At 35.3% G+C, this 12109-nt stretch overlaps 1 protein-coding gene across 1 annotated transcript; it reads left to right on the top strand.

Moving 5' to 3' along the window:
* Positions 1-1265: 1265 nt before the first annotated feature.
* LOC308426985 (cytochrome c oxidase subunit 7B, mitochondrial-like) lies at positions 1266-1579 on the top strand. Its single transcript, XM_080925000.1, has one exon. The coding sequence runs from the start codon at positions 1319-1321 to the stop codon at positions 1568-1570; it is 252 nt and encodes an 83-aa protein (XP_080781126.1). The 5' UTR covers positions 1266-1318; the 3' UTR covers positions 1571-1579.
* The last annotated feature ends 10530 nt before the right edge of the window (positions 1580-12109 follow it).

Raw genomic sequence — 12109 nt, 5'->3', positions numbered from 1 at the left:
CGTCAAGCCCAACAGGCCAGGCGTAAATGTTCCACGTGGTTACACATTTGCCTCTGATGTGTCCAAAGCTCCTGGCCAGGCTTCTTAAACCCTGAAGACTTTGTTTAATGTCAGAAAAGTCTGGCAGGACATCAGGAGCCAGGATGCAGTAGAGGGCAGGGTACTCCTGTAGGATATGTGTGTGTGTGTGTGTGTGTGTGTGTGTGTGTGTGTGTGTGTGTGTGTGTGTTCCTCCCTCAAATACGAAGAGCAGCATTAGGATCAAGTTTAGGCACACTTTTTAGAGGTAGAAAGAAAGAAGAAAACAACACTTAGCATATAATATCTCCTGAACTACTATTCTGTATGCACTTCTTGAATAACAGATTGAGTTTGCAGCATTTTATAGTATTCATAGTATTTCCCAAATATGTTATTTCTTGGATTTCATCTACTCCCAGCATTTTTTTTACTATTGGTTCATATTTCTTTTGAGCATTTCTATTAAATTATTCAACATGGTTAGGAATCAGATGTTTCAAAGTGTTGTTGACCAACATGAATTTAGATGCTTACTATATTTTCCAAAAATAACCAAATATTTGGCAAGCATGTTAGTTGTATATCAGAAGTTTTTGAGCAAAGCTTATATAAACTCATAGAGACTGAAGTAGTAAGCACAGGACTTACACAAGTCTGTGTCCATGTCTCTGTCTCTCTCCCCCTCCCAGTCCCCCTTGCCCTCCCTCCCTTCCTCCCTCCCTCCCTTTCTCCCTCTCCCCTTCTCATATTACTACCAGGAACATGGGTCAACACAGATAGATGTGGACATAAAAGCTCCTACCTGAAGTAGGGGAGGTGTGCAAAGGAAACAGCATTCAGATGCAGTAGGAAAGGTGTCCCAGAGTGTACCTGGTCAAGGATCTTGAAAGTGCTATTCTTGTTTAAATTTGGAGTAAAACCCACATGCAAATAAGAATTGTGACTCATAATTTATCTAGTAGAATGAAAGTGTGTTACATTGACACACTTAGTACCTGAGACAAGAACTTCAAACACTATGGAAGACAAGATAATGGAGTCCAAATCTGGAAAGGTACCAATCACTGGAACCTGTGGCCAAATTACCCTGACTGAGAAAGGGTACTTCACAGATACTCTTAAGGATATGGTATACCAAGGCCAGAGTGGCATCTTGGGTTGTCTACATAGAACCCAGGTAAGGAGGACTCACCGCTTGAAAGCCATTTTGTTTTTCAGGACTCCTTGCAAGGGAACCTGGGTGAATTTCCACCAAGGCAGCAGCTGTAGTCACCGCAGTTCCATCTTCATCTCTGCGATGTTGCCCTTGGCCAAAAACGCACTAAGCCGTCTCCAAGTTCTAAGCATTCAGCAAGTGGTGGAAAGGCAGAGCCATCAGAAGAGGGAACCTAGTTTCCATGACAAATATGGAAATGCGATATTAGCAGGGGGAGGCATCTTCTGCATTTCTACATGGACATATACAGCCACACAAATTGGAATAGAATGGAACGTGTCCCCTGTTGGCAGAGTCACCCTAAAGAAATGGAGAGATCATTTAGATAGCTGACTGGTATAATAATCAAGGAATTGTTTTAAAACCAACTCATAAGTGAATGCCAAGTCAAAAAGTCATGTACTCATTAAATATGGCAGATTGAAAAAAATAAAGTACCTTTGAAACCAAAAAAAAAAAAAAAAAAAAAAAAAAAAACCAAAAAAAAAAAAAAAAAAGAACCCAGGTAAGTACATCAGTCCTTAAAGTGAAAACCTTGTCCACCTAACAAAGGTAAACATACAAAAATGGAGTCAGAGGGATGTTCATTTGTTGGCTTTGATCTTGGGAAAGTAGATGAATAAAAAAAAATACAGGAAAGCTCTAGAAGTTAGGAAAAATACAGATAAAAAAATCGTCCCTAGGCCTCCAGAAGGAACACAGCTTAACAAAGATTTGGAAAAACTAACCAAGTGAGACTGGCATAAGATTTCTTTTGTGTAAATGTGTAAGAAGGTAGATTATTATCATTTAAAAAGTGATTTCTTATAAGAGTATATAGCAAACACAAATTAAAGGATAGTAATTATTACATATTTACCTACACACTACAAAAATTATTTTTTTTATCAATTCCAAATACTGAGAGCAGAAAAATTATATTCCTGAAGAGCCCATTGATCAGCTAAGCAGTAGCATATAATCAGCTGGGAAAGCACGTACAAGTAACAGTGTATATACTGAATATCTCTTTGCTATATTTAGAAATATGAATATAGATATATAGATAGACAGATAACATGTATATGTAACAATATGCACGTACATGTATTCATGAAACAACAATCAATAAAAAAAAAGGACCATGAACTTGAAAGAGATTAAGGAAGCTTATATGGTAGAGATTAATAAGCTTATATGGCAGGGTTAGGATGGAGGAAAGGGATTGGGAAAATTAAGCAATCATATTATGTTCTCAAAAAGTAAAAGAAATAATTTAATAAAAGTAAATGAATGATGTAGACAAGTCTTATTTAAGTTAGGATTTGAAAACTCGGCTGAAGAAACTTGACAATCATAATTCCTGATGCCTTGTCATAACACAGAATCTGACTGTCAGAAAAAGTAAGAACCAGATGTTTTATAAAAATAAGCCATGTCCTGGTTTATTAGTGCTTTAATAAATAGAATTTAGAAGCTCAAATTGTTGGAGTACTTAAGCTCAATAAATGGCTAGTGAGGACCATCGTATTCAACACTCTCTTTATTCCTGACATTCAAATATACTGAGCACTCTACACGTTGGTCAGGAACTAATGGAAAACATTAAATAGCACTATTTATAAATCAATTGAACTGATACATCTTTGACTATTTTGCTTGCTGATAATCTTGTTGTACTAAAAGTGTACCACCGATGCATTAGAAAATCAATATCTCATATCATCTCGGTTCTAGATGGTTCATTAGAACTTTGCTGGTATATTCTTTACAAAGAAAACAGTGTTTAGGGACAGCCACAGAAGTTACAAAATAAGACTCTCCATCAGAGTACTTTAGTTTCATTCAGGATACAAAGCTGTCCTGGACACACCTACATCTAATGCTTTTATTTTTATTTATTTATTTACTTGCTTATTTTGGTGAGGGAAATTACAGCTTCCAAAATGTGACCCTAAAAAACTGTTGTCATGGAGTACTTCAGACTAGAAAGTCCCATAGTCAGATGGAGTTGTAATGCACTGGAATTTAGAATTCTTCTATATTATTAAAAACAAACACACAGAAATAAAGATGATGATTGTTTTCTGGTTTGTTGACAGATATGATAACAAGAATTTTTATGAGTCTGTTGTCCACACTCAACATGTAAAAAGCACTTATAAGTGCCTTAAATTAAATTATTTTGAACTGTTATTTATTGTTTTGAGTCAGGGCCGTTTTTTTTTTTTTCAAAATCTGCTTTATTGTTGTACAAATCATAGTTACTTTATTAATGATAGTCACTCAAGTGGCTTATCTTTTTTCATGAATTCTATGTGAATGTGCATGCAGTTGTGAGAATGCATGCACACATAGGTTTCTTAACATTTAGTGTTTATGTTTTAATGTTTCAATGAATGCTTGAATCTCTCAGGAAATCTTTGACCTTGAGCTACTTTGGAGGCTGATTAGGTGTGCATGACTATGTCTCAGCCTTAAGGACACCAAGAACTATAACCATGCTCAAGGGCATCCAGAACTGTTAATTTAGGAACATGGAAACCTTTCCCAGAACATGTATGCCAGGATGCTGAAATCATCTCGATTCTGTAAGGAAAATTCCTTTACACTGTTGTTGGCTTCTCTGCCATGAAGCAGCTGAACATTTTGAGCCAGCATTCACACAAAAGAGAGAACAAGCTGGCAGAGTGTTCATCAAGGGCATAGTAGTTAGATAGTCCTCCTATTCTTTGAATATGGGAGAATGCTTTTCATTGGAAAGAATTTCTAACTTGATGAATTCCTTTTTTAAAATTATGATAAGTAAATCTCTGTTAACTGAACAGTAGTACTGCAGCCTTCATACATCTCTAGATTTAATGAATTCATTTAATTCATCTTTTCAAGAAAAGATATCAACTCTGACCTTAAGTGTCTTATTGATAACCACTTCTTTATATAACAAAAACATAACTCTGGATGAGTTTTTGTTAGTTTCCACTAGTTAACCTTTAATGATTCCAGTCTATCATCTATAAAATAAAGAAATTTCTGTAAAGTTTTGAGATAAAGCCTAGGATTAAATAAATATAACATCTTTGTTCATTGCCATGAGTACTTTTAATATGAAATATCTATACACATATGCAATACCAAATAATATTATATATAATTTTATGTATCTAGGTGTAGTAATTTATTTATCACAGCAATTTTTTAGAAGACTAGCTATAGAACTGATCTTACAATAAAAATATAATTGTAATTTGATTATATACATAAATAAAAATGTATTTATTTCATAGTTCCTCACTTTAATTATCTTTACTTGGTCTGGCTCCTCAATTTCAGAAAATACTTTTAAATTTGTGATATTACTACACATTTCCCTAAGAATTATTAAGCCACATTTCTTGAACAAAGTGGAATTCTGAGGTGCTACAGTGTAGTTGTCTACATTAGTAATTTTATAGAAGAATGTTTAAATCGGACCATGACTTGGAAGGTCTTAAAGTCAGGTTTCAGGCTCCTCTGAGACTGTCTTTTCCTGAAAATGCCCCCAGAGAACTGCAACTATCTGAAGGTTGTGTTCTTCTTCATTTATTGAAGCTTTTACTCTTTATTCCTAAAAATTAAATAAATATACAATTTCTCAAGGTTTTTATTTACAAAATCTATTTAAACTACTCTTAATACATTCAAAATGCTATACTAGATTCCTGAACTACAAAATGGGATTAGAAAAATGTATCATATAAATTCAAATACTGGTTCATTGTAGACCACCAGTAAAATACTCCAGAATTCTTGGAACAAAAAGGAAATAATAAAAAGTAGCCCTTGATACCTTTTAGAGAATAACAAAGTAAGGATAGAATGGGAATTTAATAAATACTTAGAGTCATTTACTCTAGGTATCTCTTATCCTGATAGAACTTACTTGCATTGACATACAGGTTGGTGTTGTACTTCTGCATTCATTCCATTTCAGCCTAGGGCACAGCCTATTGTAATATTGCATAAGATAACACCAAGAGAATGCACAATATAGCACAGGCAGCTGTGGGTTTCTTGTCCAAATAAGACATTTTAACTAACTGACAGTGTACTGTGCCCTAATTTGATTCACTGCTCAGAGGATTGAAAATGTCAACTCAAGACTCTAAGAAGAATAATACCCATATGAACTGCAAGAGAAAATAGGCAGATACCAAGTCTGGCAGAAGCAGCAGTTGGTATAGACCTCTAATAAGAGGCTTCCAGGTTCTGCTGGTGTAGGTAGAGCAGTGAGATCCAATAACCTTAAACCAGATGCCACCATGGAGGGCAGTCTAAAATAAGAACCTTGTTCTATGCTGTGCCTACCTGGAAGATATTTGTTTAGGGAGTGCTGGAAACCCTAGACAAAACTTCTGGAAGAAACTGTTCACACAAAAGGCACATAACTCTTTCCTCCCATTTGTTCTTGATTACTTGGAATATACAAAAATCTCATTTAAGTGTCAATATACATTCAAATTCTTACTATGTTGAATTACTTTCAAGACCAGTCCCTAATCATTTCAGAAACATTTTAATGTAGCATTGGGGGAATAATAATTTTATTTTCTAATACCAAATCTTTGTACCAATACTGACATCATTGTATAAAGACTCATTACCATCATAATTTTCAAACAAAGATTCAATATAATCAACGTACAAAAAAGAGTGATTAACAACTATCCAAAAGTTCACCAAGACCAAGAAGGTGGCAAAGGACAGTGATTTTGATAAAATTTTTCGACAGAGGGCAGGAAAATGGCTAGTGGATAAAAACACATACTGAGCAGGAATGATGATGGACATTTGAGTAATCAGCACCAAATAAACTTTCAGATTTGGCAGCCTCTGTACTCCTACTATTGAGGAGGCAGAGAAAGGAAGTCACCTGGGTCTTCTGGTTAGGGTCAGTCAGCATAGTGAGGAGCAAGGGTAAAGACTAAATACCTGATGAGCTCTATTTAAGATAAAGTTGGCCCTGGGGTAACATTATCATTACTATGCAATTTTCCCTAAATAAATGGTGTAATTCTATTTACTCTAAAGGATTATTTTAAAATACATTTATTTATGATAATTTAAGAAAAAAGCTTTTAAGTTCTGGATTCGGTGTCAAATCATACATCAAAACAATAAGGTAAAGAGTTTCAGAGTAGGATATTAGATATCTTCCTCTTGCTCTTGCATGAGCTTATGGGTGCACACACGTGCACACATATACACACAGGCGTTCACAAACACATACATACATACTCACACATAAGCACATATACATTCACACACATACACACAAATACACAAACATGCATACAAACACACACATAGATGCCATGATATACACACAGACACACAGACATACACACACACCTATACACATCTTCACACATACTCTCATACACACACAATCAAAGCAAAACTGTTTATTTCAAAAAAAGCTAAGTCATTCTCTACTGGTATTTCACTTCTTTGTAAAATAGTTTTAAACATTAAAAGCATTAAGATATAATTTCTTTTTCCTGCTCAGCAGCATAAGGAAAGAATTAAGACTGCTTTGCTTTAATGTAAAGAAGCAAAAGTAAATAACCGAGCGGGTGATAACCTGCCCCGTGTTTCCGCCTGGAAATTCGTGTGCTCGTATCATTATCTCTGTATGACGTCACTTCCTCAAAGTGAGCATGGAGCTCTGAAGCACAGAAGTCAGTCTCCTTATTGGGCTAGAACACTGACTTATCTATTAGTATTTGTTATGCACAGAAAGTGTACTTATTCTGAGTTAATGAGAAAAGGTATAGCCCCTGTTTTCAAATAGTTCACAGTTTCTTTATAGAAGCTGACAGGCTGACAGACGAAAATTTGTGCCAAGGCAATCTTTGCATAGTCCTGGGTCTGAAGAGGGGTGAGTAAAGTTGGGATCCCAAAAGTCTGCTTGGCATGTTGAGCTAAGTGTTGAAGGTTAAATTTGAATTAGACAGGTGGGAAAAAAAAGAATAGGTGTTCCAGAGAGGCTGGAGGTGTGTGCCAAGACTCAAAGGTGTGAGAAACCGTAGAGAGAATGAAAGCCCTCTATTACACACTAAACAATGTTCAGCTAACCCAATAAATATAAAGCAACTGCAGGAGAATAAAATCATTAGAAACAGGAAGATGTCTTGTATAGAATATAAAACTCTAAACTGTAAACATAAAGGCTGATATAAGAATCTAATCATTTCCTAAAAGGTTCTGAGTTTCTTCAGAATACTATTTTTATCACCACCACCACCAACAAGAACTCTACCACCACCACCACCATCACCACCACCACCACCACCACCACCACTTCCACCACTACTTCCACTACCACCACCATCACCACCACCACCACCACCACCACTTCCATCACTACTTCCACTACCACCACCAACACCAACACCACCACCACTTCCACCACTACTTCCACTACCACCACCATCACCACCACCACCACCACTTCCACCACTACTTCCACTACCACCACCAACACCACCACCACCACCACCACTTCCACCACTACTTCCACTACCACCACCAACACCACCACCACCACCACCACCACCACCACTTCCACCACTACTTCCACTACCACCACCAACACCACCACCACCACCACCTCTACCTTCACCTTCACCACCAAAAACTGCATTAATAGAAGCATCATGAACATCCTATCTTGTTTGATCTTTACTTTCGCAACAGTTCCTTTGCTGTCCCCATTTTATAGCTAAGTTAGAGGTATGCTTTCAGAAGCAGAAATAATTAGGCTTAAAATGAAACCAGGGAGCTTCAAAATTAGCACTTTAAGCTAAGTTGCTTTCTTATGCTTTTCATGATTTAATAAATCTGAACAGCAATCCTCAGCTCATTCTTATTGGATGCCTATACAATTTTTTTTATATCATAATGAGGTACTACACAAAGAGGGCATTGTGACAAATTCTTTTCACTGTTTTCCAACTTAAAAAAAAAAAAAAGTTCTTTTGGAACCAGAAGATATTATTAGAGTTGAAGGACATTATTATGTTGTTATTAATATTATTTCTGTTATTATCATTATTATTATTAAATAGATAGACAGATCTACAAAACCACATGTCCTTGCTCAAGAATAGAAGCTGAAAATGTTTACCACACATACGTGAAAACAAACTAAAGGTTATTAAATACTAGAGTGAATAGGAGGAAGTGAACTAAAGGTTGGGTATAAAATGATGAGAAATAAGGTTGCATGTGTGAGTCCCTTCTCTATCCAGAAGCCAACACATAGGTTTTAAAGAAAAAATTTTTGAATAATCCTTAAAATATTCTTAAAAGATAAAGACACACACAGCATAATACTGGTGAAGCTCCAATACAACTTTGCTGCATAATTATCCTTTGAAGTTTTTGACCCTTCTATGCTAAGAAAAAAAAGCAAGCAAACAAACAACCCCACCTATCTGTTCCATGGTTTTTAAAGAACCATAGGCCAGAATTAATAAGTGCCCACAGGCAGAATAAATAATCCCCATTTAGGTCCTAATGTCTAGATGTTTAACATTTATATACTATTTTATGTATGTGTTTTGCTTGCATGGATTCCTGTGTTCCAGGCGTGCGCCCAGTGAACTAGGATGTCAGAAGACATCAGATGTAGAATTAGACTTGTGAATAGCTACGAGCTGTCATGTGTGTGCTGGGACCCCAAGCTTGGCCCTCTATAAGAGCATGGGCTCTTAAGAGCTGAGTCTTCTCTCCAGCTCCAGCTCTTGCTAATTTCAACTAACTTTAAAAAGTACTAAAGCAACAGCAAATTTAATATGATTACTGTATTGAAAGCCTCAAATTACTTTATTAACACAAATATTTCCTGCAACTATAATCTATCTTGTGAGCCTGAAACTTAAGTGTCTGGAGTAAGACTCAATTCTTTTCAAGTTACTTTAAAGCGGACTGTAATGTGATGGAGTGTGAAGGCAGTGAGAGAACATTTTCCATCCATGCTAGTTAAAGGAAGGTATGCGTAACCGAAACAACGCAATAGTGAAATATAAACTGGAATGTAAACAATTACTCAGACAAATATTTATTTATAGAGGAAGAAAAATCAAATGGTTGCTTTATTAAAATTAACTATCCATTCTCAACTAATTTATAAAATCATGTGTCTTAAATTTACAGATGATTTCTCTCCATTTACAGACATAGTGATCTGATACTGTCAGAGTACCACATATGCACAGGGTCACTGTGTTCCTCAATCTTGGCATGGTCTTATTCAACTTTGTGGTCTTTCTGGCAGAGAAGATTGTTTTTGTGTCCCTACTTGGAATTTGTTTATATAGAATTACCCTTATTTCTCTCAATAACAAATGAGTTAAACATTATGCTCTTAATTTGATCAAGATGAGATAAAATCAGAGTTAAATTAGAGAGGTAAGTTCAAAACATTTTTAGATAGCTTAATGACAACAGTTAATGTTTGTTAAATTGCTAGACATAGCCAATTACATATATATATATATTACATATATATACATATATGTACACATAAATGTATGTTTGCATGTGTGTATATACATATATGTATATATAAAACACACACACATATATATACAAATGCCTTAAAACAAACTATAATGATTGATACAATTAATATTTCAATTAAAAATTATTAAAATAGAATTAAATTAAAGTTGGGTATCAATTTCTTATTAATATGGCAGATTTTAAAACATTTGTTAAATTTGTATTACACATGAATCCAGAAGTGTTTCTTTATTTTTAGATGCATATAGAAAATGTGGTGCATTTACAGTGGCTTACTACTCAGCTATTAAAATAAGGACTACATCACCAACCACAGAGTACCTACACATGGAGAGATCCATGCGTCTCCCTGCATATCTAGCACAGGATGGACTTGTTGGGCATCAATGTGAGGAGAGGCCCTTCATCCTGTGAAAACTTGATGCTCCAGTGTAGGGGAATGCCAGGAGTTGGCAGGGGGTTGGTGGGTGGGAGGAGGAGCACCCTCATAGAAGCAGGGGAGGGGTGATGAAATAGGGGGTTTCCGGAGGGGAAACCAGGAAAGGACATAACATTTGAAATGTAAATAAAAAATCTAATGAAAGAAAAAAATCTGAAAACCATTATGATGTTTATTTATTAGACAAAATATTAATAATGTGATAACCATCCTATATTAAAATCAATAATTTGAACTTTTAGAAAATATAATCAACCTCTAGTGAATATGGAGATAAATTATTCATTTAAACATAAAATATTGCAGTATTAAAAAGCATGTTTGTTCTGGAATGTCCACTAACATCTATGTGAAATTCATAGCACAGCTTTTCCTGATTTGATTCTAGAAACTTTCCATACGTAATAGTCCTTATTATTAACTCTCTTAATGTTCATGGTCTCATGGTTTTTAATTATTTTACAGCATAAAATGAACTTGATTCTCTAGAGGCAAATATACTCAGGAACTTATGCTGATTGCTTTATAACCAGCATTTACTTTAACAAAGTAAAGTAAAAATACCATATTAGCTGAACATTTCATCGGATTAACATTGAAAAACTCCAAAGAACCAAATTGTAAAAAATATTTTTTCACAATACTTTTGATGGACATCTACAATTCTACTCAAAATTAGTATTTTTATTGGTATTAACAATAGAGTGCTCAACAAATTAGAGCCTCTACTGTGAGAGAATCTGTGAGTCAGTGTAACTAAGTTTAACTTACCTCAAGAGGGATTTGATTTCAAATTTTCCTTTGAACACAATTTCAGTTCTCTGATCAGGAGCAGTCACAAGCTTCTCCAGTCTTCCCACAGCTCTCCCTGAGGTCCAGGGGGTGTATGGTTACCTCTCTGCCTGTGATAGGCACTACAGAAAACTCTGGCTTGTCCTCACCCCCTGATGTGATACACCTTTTCTTGGCATTTCATTCAGTCCTTGGAGGAGTCCGTGAAGCAATGTCCTTCTCTTTAATAACCTTGACGGGTGGCTCTGCTGGCAAAGGCCTTGCTCTTACGAGCACCGATACATGCTTTCTTTGCTCTGCGTCATCTTCTCACAGGCTTTACTTTTTAGTCGCACGCTGGTGACGGCTCATGTCCTAAGTTAGCAGAGCACATCATCTTATGCACTGCTCTAGTTAATTTGCACATCTGCTTCTCAGTTCCATAGCTTTTCTAAATTGGAGGGAAAAAGTTCAGTCTCAAAACAGAAACTGAATAAATAGGTACTCAAATACAAAATAAAGTAATTTTACATTGGTACTGACAAAGTTGATAACTAGAAAAAAATCAGATTTATTACTAACTTTCTGAAACTTTGCATGGCTTCTATCAATCTGTCCATTTTTTGTTTGTTCTTTTTTCTCTTGCGTTGACTATTTTTTGGTGCAATAAGGCAAAATAATCTAAAATTATAGGACTTGGTATCTGCATAATATTGATCAACAGCAATATGCATTTATTAATTGCATGCTATCCTTATCTTTAAAAGGGTGAATATACGAACAATAAAAATGGCTATAAAACAAAGCAAGTAAAATTCAGGCTAGGTTGTTCAAGAAAGTGTAAGGTAAAGTAAAAAGTAATTGAAACATGACAGACTAGAAAGTGTTTGAAGAATTCTAAATGGTGATGTGTGCTCAGGTCTCAATTGCCGGTTTGATGAGATACAAATTCTTCCTCTGTCAGGCCTCTGTTTTCTGGTTGCCATGGTAACAGCAGGATATGTATATGTGTGTGTGTGTGTGTGTGTATACATATATATATACATATATATATATATATATATATATATATATATATATATATATATATTCCATTTCCTGAACACCAAGCATTT

The sequence above is a fragment of the Micromys minutus genome (genome assembly GCF_963924665.1).
Source record: "Micromys minutus genome assembly, chromosome: 11".
Classification (NCBI taxonomy): domain Eukaryota; kingdom Metazoa; phylum Chordata; class Mammalia; order Rodentia; family Muridae; genus Micromys; species Micromys minutus.
Note: the sequence above shows the minus strand (reverse complement) of the source record. Positions and strands in the feature narration are given on the sequence as shown.

Excerpts from the sequence above, each read along its gene's own strand:
- LOC308426985 (XM_080925000.1), top strand. The coding sequence starts at position 1,319 with ATGTTGCCCTTGGCCAAAAACGCACTAAGCCGTCTCCAAGTTCTAAGC.